We start from the raw sequence: 12,227 nt of genomic DNA, 5'->3' as shown, positions 1-12,227 counted from the left end.
TACTGTCAGAGGCTGAGTTGTGTCCCCCAAATTCACAGGCTGAAGCCCTGGACCCCAGTTCCTCAGAATGTGACTGTATTGGAGATGGGTTTTTAAAGAGGTGATGAAGGTAAAATGAGGCCAAAGGGTGGGCCCTGGTCTCATCTGACTGTGTCCTTATAAAAAGCAGGGGTGGGTCAGGATACACATACAGAAGCACGACCACTTGAGGACGGGGCAGCCAAGCAGAGGCCTCAGGAGCGACCAGCCCTGCGAACTGGGAGGAGACACGCATGGTGCTGGTGAGCATGGGGCGCCGGGCAGGCGGGGCGGCCAGTACCTATGCTGACGTTGCGCATCTCCTGTGTGACCTGCACCTCCATGTTGCGGCTGTTGCGCTTCTCCCGCGCTCTCTTGTTGTTCTTGGAGCTGCCGCTGTAGTCGCCCAGAGGTTGCAGGCCCTCGCTGAGGGGTGTGACCGCGGCCGAGGGCACAGAGGACGTGGGCGTGTTGGACTTGGTGCCCGTGGTGCTGGGCGTAGCCGCTGCTGAGGACTGGCCTGACTCGGACATCTCATCCTGCGGACACTGGGGCCAAACACAGGAAGAGGGAAGCTCATGGCGCGCGGGTCAGGTCCCCCGGGGAGGCCACAAGGGGTGGACCACACAGGGCCGGCAGGGCCTCGGCCACCACCACGAGGCCCCCTCGCTTGGGGTTTTTGCCACTCGGCCGCAGTAAAACAGCACTCCGTGCCAGAATGGAAGGGACAGGAGGCCACTTCTCTCCCACTGGGCTGATTCCTCCCAGTCTCTTCACTTGACTCATCCAGCCTCTGGCTTTCCAGAGGCGGCTACACCTTATTTAAATGGCTTGGACCAGGCTTTTGGCTTGCACGCTTTCCAGTATGGGGCTAGACACGAAGCTATGTGGATGTGGCCGGTAACCCCTTGCAGCCGGTGGGTGGGCAGAGCTAAGCCCCAGCCCAGGTCAGGGCAGAGGCTCCCCGGCTGGGAAGGAGGCCGGGGAGGCTGGCGTGCCTTCTGATCAAGTTACTGCTCCACTGCGAGGCCCTCGAGGGCTGGTCCCTCTCGTTCCTGCCTCCTGCCTCCCGTCCTGGCCACAGTCAGGAGCTGTGATGGGTGGGCACCTCCCCAGTTCTGCCAGTGGTGGCCTCCCCAACAAAGAGACAGCAGGGGACGGGTCTCGCTTAACCTCCACGGCCCAACTGAACCAAAGTTTGCCTTCAACACCTACGTAAATGCAAACAAATTGAAACTCGACTTCCACAGAATGCGACGTCCCCCAAATGTTCCGAGAGTGAAAAAAGACCAGATTAGTAAAAACTGCAATCAACTGTTGACCTTAAGAATCTCCCTGGAGAGAGAACACATTGTTTGAATAAATGTGGACAGGAAACAAACATTCCTCTCCTACCGTCTTTCCTGGTGAAACCATCGGGGAACCTCAATAAAAATAGCCTCTGCTCTTCTATGAACTAACATCGGTAACCCCAGACTCACCCCCGACTCACCCCTGAGCAGGTGCTGCGGGGCCCCCGCAGCCTCTTGCCTGGTGCCGAGAAGGGGCACGGCCTCAGGAGGGGCTGAGGCCCATGGGGGCGAGGGGGGGGCAGCACTGAGAGGCCACTCTGGGTAAATGTTCCCATCGGTGCCAGATCACATGGTTTCCTCAGAGGACACACTTTCAGGAGAACTTTCTTACAAGAGGAGCTGATGACGGGGTGTCGGCCTTCTCTGTGAAGTTGGATGGATGCTGGGACCAACCCACCCCCACCTTTAACTAGGAAGGGCTGACCGTGCTCCCGTGGCTACCTCCAGGTGACTAGGAGTCAGAGTGGTTTGGGAGCCTTGTGGGATCTGCCTTTTCCCGAGCAGCCTGGTCCCCGCCAGGCGCCGCCTCTCCCTGGGCTGAGACTCCTCTACCCGGAACCTCACATCCTTGTTCTCCTCTCGACAGGGCTCCCATCCCGGCAGCTGTGTCCCAGGGGGACACTTGGTGATGTCTGGAGACACTTGTGGTGGCCAGAGCTGGGGGTGGGTGGAGGCAGGGTGCCCACAACACCCCACAGGGCACAGGATGGCCCCCACAGCTAACAACACTCAGCCGGGTTGCTGATGAGCTATGGTGAGAAGCGCATCTTGCAAACAGTTTTGGTTTGGGTTTGGGTTCTGCAGCTCAGGGCCAATTTGTAAAGAAAAAACCCTTCCTCTTCACAGCACCGTGCATACTGCATGCCTCTGAGGTGGGGCCCCGAGTGCTCTCCCACAGGGAGGGTTACGAGGAGGGTGGTACCTGAGGAGGGCTGTGCTCCAGGCTGATGCACAGGGACTTCCACAAAGACGGCCGGACACATGAGCCCCTGCCTCACGGAAGCACACACTGTCAGACCACCTGACTCAATGGCCACGCTCCCCACCTGTCCGTGATTTGAACACTTTGTTTCCGTGGGCCTCCTGACCCTGGTAGTCACCGTGGGGAATTCTGCGGCATAACCAGGCCTCCCCCTACTCCCCTAGCTGTCTGTCGCCTGCAGGCCACCACTTACCCACGGGACACTCCCCTTGGCCACCACTTACCTAAAGAAACCTGCCAACCTCTAACACCAACGTGCAGCAGTGACCTCCAAATGCAAAGAACCCACATCCCAGCGGCCATGCCTCCCATGAGGAGCCACAACTGTTTGGTTAAAACACTGAAAATACAGTACATAAAAACAAAAAACAAAACAAAAACAACAAAACAAATTAAAAAATTAGAAAAACTTGAAAACCTAGAGCATAAAATAAAAAGAACTTAAAAGTAATTATTAAAAAAAAATCAAACGAAACACACCTATGAACTAAAACATAAAGGACTATAATTTATTAAGAGAGAACGATTTCAGACGACGCAGGAGAAAGAGAGACGCATGAGAACACAGGCTGGCCCAAGGGGCCATCTGGAGACCCCAGCCTCCCAGCTTTCTGAGGCTCAACGCCCCCGCAGGAGCTTGGGGGTACACGCCAGCTGTGGGCCCCGCCCCTTCTGCCCGGACCCCACTTGCTGGAAGGACAGCCAGTGGCTGGTGGGCACGAGGCGTGCTCACTCCGCGGAACAGACGCAGAGTGAGTGGGGTCGCTTTCCGACACAGCTGGCAGCTTGTGACGACCTCCTGCAGCCCAGCTGGACACTGCGAGGCAGGAGGACAGCCGGCAATGAGTCGCGGCGGGAAGGAAGCTATGGGGAAACCTGGGCCCACATCCACTGCTCGACCCGGCCCAGAGGGTATCCTCTGATGGCCTCAGTGGGGAATCACCAGACCCAGGGCGAGGGTCTGGTCTCTTCAACAAGCAATGGGGCCTGCGTTCCGTCCTGCCACAGCCTGCCTTCACCAGATGGCTGAGCTCACAGACCAAGACAGGCAGCAAGTGCCCAGGGGCCCTGCACGAGTGCCTGCCCTTGGCCTTCCCAGGGCCCCAGTGCTGGGGATGGAGGGTGGGTGCTCTCACTGCTGAGCTGAGCACACCTGGGATGTCCTCCTTCTCAAACTCAGGCCCCTAGGTCGTTAGCACGGGTAGGCCGGTAAGAACAGCCCAAAGAAGAGAAGCTGACCCCTGGCCTTTGACTTTCTCCTGGTTGGAGTGCAAACCTCAGATACTAGAAGGACAACACGTGTGGGGTGAAGCCCAGTCTGGCTGCGAGGCTCTGGGTTGTGTTGGGGGATGGTCACTACGCTCAGCCCTGCCCGATGGGCACACCCTGGCTGTAGGCAGGTCCCCCCGTCCGATGGGCACACCCTGGCTGTAGGCAGGTCCCCGAGCAGCCGAGAGCCCCGGCTGCGGCCACACCCTCCTGAATGAATGTGGGGCGACGGGGAGCCCTCACTCCACAGCACGGCTACAAAACCTGGTAGCTGGAGCTGAGCTGCAGCTGGCCGAGGTCACTCAGGTGCCAGTGGTCCCCCGCAGGCATGAGCTTGCCCCCCATCTGTGCACGTACCACACCGTCGGTCAGGGGGAAGACGCTCAGGGAGGTGGGGCGCTCCTTCCTGTTGAAATATGGGGAGAGAAAGAGAGGGGGGGATTAGACAGTGGCTCCTGAAACAGGGGTGCAAACTCTTTCTGGACATGCAGATGCTTATTCTGCAGCTGGAGCTGCTCTAAAAGACGCCCCTGACCACGGGCTGTAGGGAAGGGCGTGACCTTCTGGGTGGCCAGGCGCACAGGACCTCTGACCGCTCTGACCTGCAGCCGCGCTAATCAGCGTGTTCACCCGCTCAGGGCATCGCCACTCCGCTGTGATCCCATAGAACATTTCCCCTCCGTTACACTGTCATTTATCAGTTTTATTTATTTCCATTGTAAACAGACACCTGCACAGCAGTGCCTGTGACAGGCCCTTTGGCATCACAGGCAGCATTGCCTGGTTCCTCCTTGGCCCTACTTCTGCCTCCTGGAGCCAGCCAGGAGGAGTCAACCCTTTCTCCCCTGTTCTTTGTTCCTCGCCCTCCCCCAACACCCCATCACTGTTTTCAGGAGACCTGGGTACGGAGTTTCTCATGGGGTGCTTTTCTCTTGCTCTGAGCATTTTCCCCCGTCACGGAGCACTGACACCACAGAGGCGCCTTATAAAGCTATGCTAGCAAACTGAGAATGTCCAGTGGGCTGGACTGATGCTCAAAGCCGCCTGCTGTGGGCTCAGTCTCTGGGATACGCTCCGCGGGCTGCTAGCGGCGAGGGCACGGAGCCCAGGCCCGGGGCAGACACATGGCGCCCCAGAGCCTGTCGGTGGCTGCATGGAGTCCATGCTGCTCAGAGCTGTTCAGGCCAAGCACCCAAATCCCTGACACACAGGGGCTGAGGTGGGAGGGGTGGCAAGGCTTCCTCAGGGGTTCCACGGAGCCGGGTCCAGAGGCTGGGCTGTCCTGGAGGGAGGACGGTGGCTTCCTCACGGTGCCTGGAGGATGCAGGTGATGGACAAGGGAGCGGAGCGGCCGCCATGACCAGAACTTCCTATGGCTGGCGGGCGTCTGCCTGAGGCACGACTCTGGGAAGGATGTCTCTCTGGGGGGGCCCCAACGGCTCCAGGGCGGTGGGGCTGGGGCGGAGCAGGAGGAGAACTCGGAATCTGGAAGCCCCTCCGAGCTGCTCGAGCTGCTGGTCTGTCCTGTTCAGGAAGACACTGCCTCCGGCAGAGCAGGGTCCCCGGACCTGTTGGGACCTGGTTGTGCCTCTGGGGACTAAGCTGCGGGAGGGACAGGGCCAGAGGAAGCCTGCAGGGCCGGACAGGGGCCTTGGCTGCTCGGGAAGGCGGTTTCCTGCTGATGACCTCAAGTGCCTCACGCAGCCCTTGTCCACCATGACAGACGACACTTTCTCGGTTAAGAGCTCAGACGTCAAGTTAGAAAGCTCTGGGTCTGCAGATCCATCCCAAGCTCAGCAGCCCGTGGCTCAGTCCTCGCCAGGCTGTTCTCTGACCACAGCCCCCAGGCCCTCAGCGTCTGGGAAGGCAGCCACCGCTCTGTGGGGTGCTCCCTCAGGGCTCCCAGCCCCTCCTCCACCACTGTTCCTCCGCTGGGCTCCCAGTGCCCATATGGGGGTGCCTCTCCTGGGGCCCAGCTCTGACCTCGGTGGGGGACGCACATAAGGGGTTCCTCGGCCCAGGCTGTCACCAGATACCACGGGGTAACGTGACGGCAGGGCAGGGTGGGGCCACCTGCCCCCAGGATGGGAGCCCGTATCCATCGCCCGCCTCCACGACTCTGTGCGCCAACAGACAGCCAGGCCGCACTCCCCGATGGAAATCCTCATGAGGATCGAGTCCCGTGTCCTCTCCGCTGCTCCCCGCAACCGCAAGCCTCAAGAGCGTTCGCTGGGTGCTGCTGACTGCCGGCCAGAGTCCATCCAAGGCTCACCCACTGTGTCCTCTTGTTATAGCCCCGCAGCTCCCCCGGGAGACGCCAATGCTCATCCACTTCAGAGGCTACAGCCCGAGGGGGTCACACTGCTCACAGAGGTCACGCCACTGGCTCTGGGTCCTAAGTGACTGAGCTGGGCTGCCTAACACCAGGCGCAGGGTCTCCACCCCTGCCCGCCACCTCCTGGGGGTGCAGACATGCGGCCTGACCCGCAGGCCAGGTGGACGTTTGCTAGTGGGGCCTGCACTGCTACCTGCTTCAGGGCTGCCTCGGGGCCTGGGACCCGCCTGCCCCTCCTCGGCAGCAGGCCCTGTAAACACCAAGTCCGGAGCCTCCAATCTGTACGATTCCAGCAGCCGTCCGAGCTCCCCCAACCCGAGGCCTAGGGACAGCTGCAGCCTTTACCTTCTCCTCCACGACTGGCGAGGACTGCAGAGCAGTGACAGACAAGGGCCAGCACACGGCGGGGACAGCACAGAGGGCAAGACAAGAAGGCAACATTAGAGAGCGAAGGTCGGGGGCTCTGGGGGCACGTGTGCGCACATGGAGAGGGAGGACCCCCATGGGGACAGACAGATGTGGAACACGCAGATGCCTACGCAGGATGGACACAGGGCACACAGACACACACCCCCTTGGCTTGGACGGCAAGTTGCGCCCACTCAGCCCCGGGCAGTGGGCGAGCGTCCTTCCCGCGACGCTCCTGGCACACGCAGACACTCGCGTGTGCAGTGACAGGGCACACGATCGCATACGCCATGTTCATGGGCCCACGCATGCTCACCACCGGTTTTGTTTTGTTTTGTTTTAATTTATTTATTTTTGGCTGTGTTGGGTCTTCGTTGCTGTGTACGGGCTTTCTCTAGCTGCGGTGAGTGGGCGCTACTCTTTGCTGCGGTGCACGGGCCTCTCATTGTGGTGGCTTCTCTTGTTGTGGAGCATGGGCTCTAGGCGTTCAGGCTTCAGTAGTTGTGGCATGCAGGCTCAGAAGTTGTAAATCACGGGCTCTAGAGCGCAGGCTCAGTAGTTGTGGCGCACGGGCTTAGTTGCTCCACAGCATGTGGGATCTTCCCGGACCAGGGCTCGAAACCGTGTCCCCTGCATTGGCAGGCGGATTCTTAACCACTGCACCACCATGGAAGCCCTCACCATCGGTTTTATTCTAAAGACACACAGATTCACAAAACCAAGCCAGGACTGAAGGAAAACTGTGCCTGTCTGGGCTCAGCAGTGGCCAGCAGCTCCCCGGCACTAAGGACGAGCCTCCTCGGGGAGCCGGAGAGTCTAAACTAAGGAGATGGGCAGACACACATCTGTCCCCAACGGATCCAGAGTTGTGGCTGGAGGGGTACACCCCAGAGAAGAGCAGGCCAGGAGGGCAGCACAGGGCCTTCCCCTTCATCTGCTGCAGCAGCACAGGCCACACTGGGATGTCTGCACTCTCTGAGCCCTAAAGAGGCCAACGCCCAGCGTAGTGGGAGAAAGCCTGTGCTTTCTCTCCTTCCACCAGCGTGCCCTCTGGACGTGGGAGGTGTAGCTGCCGTCTACATCCATTCGTCTGGAAGTGGGCCCGGGGCAGTCAGACATGCATGGTGGGCCCTGGGAACATCTCCATCACAGCCCAGTGTCCAGGCTGGCGGGGCAGGGGCGGCTGCAGGGCCAGCAGGAGCCCAGAGTCTCATACGCTGTGGCAGCAAGCATGGGGCAAGCGATTCCGTGTGCCACAGTGAGGTTAAATGTCGCCAGCCAGCTGGCAGAGCGATGGAGGCAGCCCAAACGCAGCCCTGCCTCTCTGCTTCCCAAACAAGCGCTGCTCTGGCCACCGCCCCACAACACACACACACACACACACAGGAAGGCACCTCTTCACTGCCAAGGCACAGGAGGGTCGCAGCTGACAGCCCCAGGCTCCTCCTTCCTGCAGGCAGGCATCTCTACCCCCGTGGAGCTCAGGAAGGTGTCTTAGCAGAGAGTGCCCAGGGCCTGGAGAGGATGGACACACAGCCAAGTGCACCCTGGCCTCGGGGACACCCTGAGGAGGATCAGATGGGGACACAAGGCTGGGCAGGAATCTGGGCCAGAGCCCAAACTCTAGGTAATGCCCGAACAGCCAGCCTCTGCAGCCCCAAAACAACACGAGGAGCTCCCAATTCCAGGTTGGCATTTGGTGCAGTTCCTTGGAAATTCCCTCAGTGACTTCTGAGGGCCAGGAGTGAGGCTTTCACAGTGTGTCAGGAAACGGTGGCTTGGAGATGGGTATTTCCTACCTTCAGATAAAACTGGCCCAGAAACAGTATCTGCAGAGGGTTTTGTAGTTTAACACACTCTTTGATACATATTCCCTCACTTAATTCTCAGAGAGCCGGGAGGGTCAGCTAATGACCCCCTGATACCCTTTCCTGGGGCGCACACATTTACAGAAAGAAAGCATCCACAACGGCTGTATCCCCTACTCCCCACGAGAAGCGGCGAGACTGTCTAAAAACATGCCAGTGGTCCCCTGGATGACCGCCCTTCCTAGGCCCGGCTAGGCCTCCGCTGACATATTACACTTCCCGTTTTCAAATCGGAAGACTCAACAGCTTCGCCCACCATGGCCCAGTGAGTAGCTGACAATGCCCAGCATGGAAGGGCCTGAATCTCCTTGTTTGCAGACATCACCCACCAAGGAGACAGGTGCAGAGAAAACAGAGCCTTTTAGTGACCAGAACTGGGGCTTCCGGTGTTCGCTGCAGGAACAAGAGGCCACAGCTGCAGAGGCACGAACAGCAAGCTCTATCCGTTGGGCCTGGGGTTCCAGCCTCAGGCGCCTCCTCCCTCCTCCAGCCTGATGGAGCCATGGCCTCCCATGGCAACACCCTGGAGAAGATCTCTGACAATCTGCTCCTGGGGTACCGAGGTGCAGTTTTATCCTGACTGAAGATGGAGCAGGAACCTGGCCTCTGCAGGCTTCTCTCTGCTCCCCGAATAAAACCAGCATGGCAGGGCGTGGCTGCGTCTGCTGGTCACCGAGGTGTGAGGGCCTCCCCCACCACCTAGAGTCGATTCTCGCAATTCGAGCTGTTGTATTCTACAAAGTCACTGCAAACACTGCGTTTGCTTGTAGAAGAAACACGTACATAGGTAGGTACGCATCTCACACAGATTAGAATCTTCATTCCTCACTCATCCTGGTACACTGTTTCCTTTATTTTACAAAACAGAAAACGAGGTGCCAGAAGTATTTAACATATCTTAGAGGACAGGGGCCAGAGCTGGGCTCCATCCAGTCCCCACTGACTGGCCCCTGGACCCCAGCGTCTTGCAGGACACTGCGCCACCCGCCGTCCCCATCCCTGGGCATCTCTGCAGGAGGTGGAGCGTCGCCTGGCACCACCTCAGCTGGCACCCTGTGCACTGGGTGACTCAAATTTTTCACCACTCTGAGCACATCTGCAGATGACTGCGAAAGTGCCGTGAGTGGTGATTTTGAGGCTACAAATAAATTTTACAGAGTAGGCGAATTCAGAAACACGGAATTTGCAGGTATTAGGATGGACTACGTGGTTTTCCCTGGGTCTCCGTGACGGCCTGCGGGCCCGCAGCAGATCCACCCCAGCCCCTCACCTGCTTGGTGCCGTCCTCAGCACACACCCCGGCTCAAGCCGCACACTCCAACCAGACACCCCTCTCCCTGAGTCGGGGGGGGCCACGGCTCTTCTTGGGGGAGGGCACCAAGCTCTGGCGCCCGGCTTCCCGCCCTACCTCCTCCCCGGCAGGGTGCTCTCGGTCTGGCTGTTCCCCCCGACCTGCTGCATCTTGGACCTCTCGATGTGCTCCACGTAGGTCTGGATCATCTGTGAAGAGGACACATCCGAGTGAGCGCTCCCTGCCCACGAGGTCCACCCGCCCACCCCCTCCAGCCTGTGCCGCTTTCACCCCCACTGGGCTCGGACAGAGATGAAGGCAGAGTTCAGGGAAGGGAGTCTGGCCACATGAGGCCCAGGGCTTTCAGGTTCAGCAGGTGAACCCCAGGGAATGAAAAGGCGGCCAAGGTCGGCAGCCAACCCCACGTGGGGCTTTACCACTTCCTCATGGCCCTGGCCCCGTGGCAGGGACACCCACCTCCGTGTGCCGCTGGTGCAGGGCATTGTACTCCTTCTTCATCTCCGACTCCCGCTCCTCCAGCCGGGAAACTAGAAAACACAACCAATGTTTGTCAACTGCACAACCCGCTTCTCCAGGGCACGTACTTCTCTGGGCTTGACTGCTGGGGGGCAGAGACAAACCCATGCCTGGACCCTGAGCTCAGAGGTGGCCTCATCAGCACAGAATGCCCTGGGGACCCTAGCAGGCGGTTCTGATGGGCCCGGGTCTGGGTGCATCACCGTGTGTGCGGTTATCTGAGGCTATTCAATCCTGCTACAGAGAGGAAGAGCTGGGTGAAACTCACACAAGCCTTACTCTCTATGTCTTAAGTCAGCTGGTAGCTTCGGAGGTGCAGGCAAAACTCACAGGATGTGTCACGTTGTGTCACACGTAGACAAGGAACGAGCAGGTGGCTTGTGGACAGAGGCAGAATTCAGAAGTAAGCAGCCTCTGAGACACACTAAAGAGAAGAATATCTGAACACAGGATGAAACACACAGGTGTCCCTCACACGGACCAGGGGCTGGAAAGACCAAGTCACGATCGTGCCACCTCTGGGCTGGCAGCTGTGTCACCCCTGTGACACCCAGGATGGTCCCCACGTGTGCTCTGACCAAGAGGCACAGGGAAACACCTGAGTGCCGCGGGCTAACTGGACAGCCAAGCCACAGAGCCAGCATGCCGCGGGCCTCAGACACCTTGCGTCTGTGGCCCTTTGTTCCAACCTCAGTTCTGTTGAACTCTGCACAGAGCGAGACAGGACGCGCGGCAGCCTTGTTCTCCCCTCTCCTTGGTCCTTGCCCCTGATGCTGACCAAATGGAAAACTTCAGACTGTACCTTGGAGTTTATATGTTTTCCTTCTAAGAAAAGATGAAAAGGTTTCACATGAAAATTATTCTAAGCAAAGGGAATATTAAGGATTCTGTGTAGTCATAGAAAGGGTGGATCTATGCAAAACTAAAATGGGCCTTTCGGTTCGCCTCTGCTCCACAAAAACTAGCGTGTTTGTGTGTGTGTGTGTTGCCACTAGCTGTGCTCACCTACAACACCCGGGGGGGTTATTGGCTTTAGCAAAATGGGCTTCCAGTCTTGGTTTGGGATACGGATAGACCCAACCATCAAACCATTTTTTAAAAATTTATTTAATTTATTTTATTTTTGGCTGCGTTGGGTCTTTGTTGTTGCGCGCGGGCTTTCTCTAGTTGCAGCGAGTGGGGGCTACTCTTCTTTGTGGTGCGCATGCTTCTCATTGTGGTGGCTTCTCTTGTTGGGAGCATGGGCTCTAGGTGCACGGGCTTCAGTAGTTGTGGCACGCAGGCTCAGTAATTGTGGCTCGTGGGCTCTAGAGCACAGGCTCAGTAGTTGTGGTGCACGGGCTTAGTTGCTCCGCGGCATGTGGGATCTCCCCAGACCAGGGCTCGAACCCGTGTCACCTGAATTGGCAGGCGGATTCGTAACCACTGCACCACCAGGGAAGTCCTTCTTTCTTTCTTTCTTTTTTTTTTTGATATGATCTTAACTTTTTCAGAGGAACGAAGGCACCTGTTATCCAAGGTAATGAGGTAAAGCAGCAAACTAGGTCTCAACCATCAAAACCACTAATTACAGAAAACTGAAATTACAGGGTCGTTATAACTTTGAGAGTATAGTTTAAACAAAGACTTCTAAAGGTAAAATAATAGTTCTTATTAAAAAAAACCCACAAAACCCTTTCCTCGCCTCTCCTTGTAAGGGACAGGGTGTTCCCGTAGGCACCCCAGTTGGCCATGAGTGCCCCCTAGGAACTGTCATTACAGGAGCACCATTGTTGGGCCCAACTTTCAGGTCACAAAAGAGCACCCACTCCTCAAGCAGCACACAGGCAGGAGCCCCAGACGGCAGCCAGGAGCTCTGTCCTAAAGGGCCACACAAAGTTCACAGATTTGTGAATTTTGGGTCAGACTGCAACATTAAGCAAAAGTGCTCCGTCATCAGAGGGGCCTTATTTATAAATTTTATTTATTTCCACAAAGGATTTGAGGCCATTTACAGAAATACAGAGCGGTGTAAAGACAGAAAACAAATTATTGAGGGAATCACAATGAAAATAAGATAAGGCTCTCATTGGGTTTTCTCACTCTCTTTTTATCAAAGGCTCTCAACATCCCTCCCAGCTGGGAGGGTCTGAGAACAACAAATGCATTCAAAATGCAATTTCATCTC

General features: G+C 57.6%; 1 protein-coding gene across 6 annotated transcripts in view; it reads right to left on the bottom strand.

Annotated features, from left to right (window-relative positions):
• MAPK8IP3 (mitogen-activated protein kinase 8 interacting protein 3) overlaps positions 1 to 12,227 on the bottom strand; it is a 47,392-nt gene that overhangs the window by 19,099 nt on the left and 16,066 nt on the right. For 3 of the 6 annotated variants that reach the window (XM_068524854.1, XM_068524853.1, XM_068524852.1), the window contains exons 3-6: positions 10,001 to 10,071; positions 9,641 to 9,732; positions 3,886 to 4,027; positions 320 to 566 (exon numbers count right to left, since the gene is read on the bottom strand). In XM_068524854.1, coding sequence (XP_068380955.1) covers positions 320 to 566; positions 3,886 to 4,027; positions 9,641 to 9,732; positions 10,001 to 10,071 — 552 coding nt within the window. Of the gene's footprint in view, positions 1 to 319; positions 567 to 1,233; positions 2,664 to 3,885; positions 4,028 to 9,640; positions 9,733 to 10,000; positions 10,072 to 12,227 lie in introns of those variants that run through there. The other 3 variants (XM_068524857.1, XM_068524855.1, XM_068524856.1) reach the window with 3 other exon arrangements.

This window comes from Eschrichtius robustus, chromosome 16 (genome assembly GCF_028021215.1).
Source record: "Eschrichtius robustus isolate mEscRob2 chromosome 16, mEscRob2.pri, whole genome shotgun sequence".
Lineage (NCBI taxonomy): Eukaryota > Metazoa > Chordata > Mammalia > Artiodactyla > Eschrichtiidae > Eschrichtius > Eschrichtius robustus.
The sequence above is the reverse complement of the archived record's forward strand: the minus strand, read 5'-3'. Positions and strand labels throughout refer to the sequence as shown.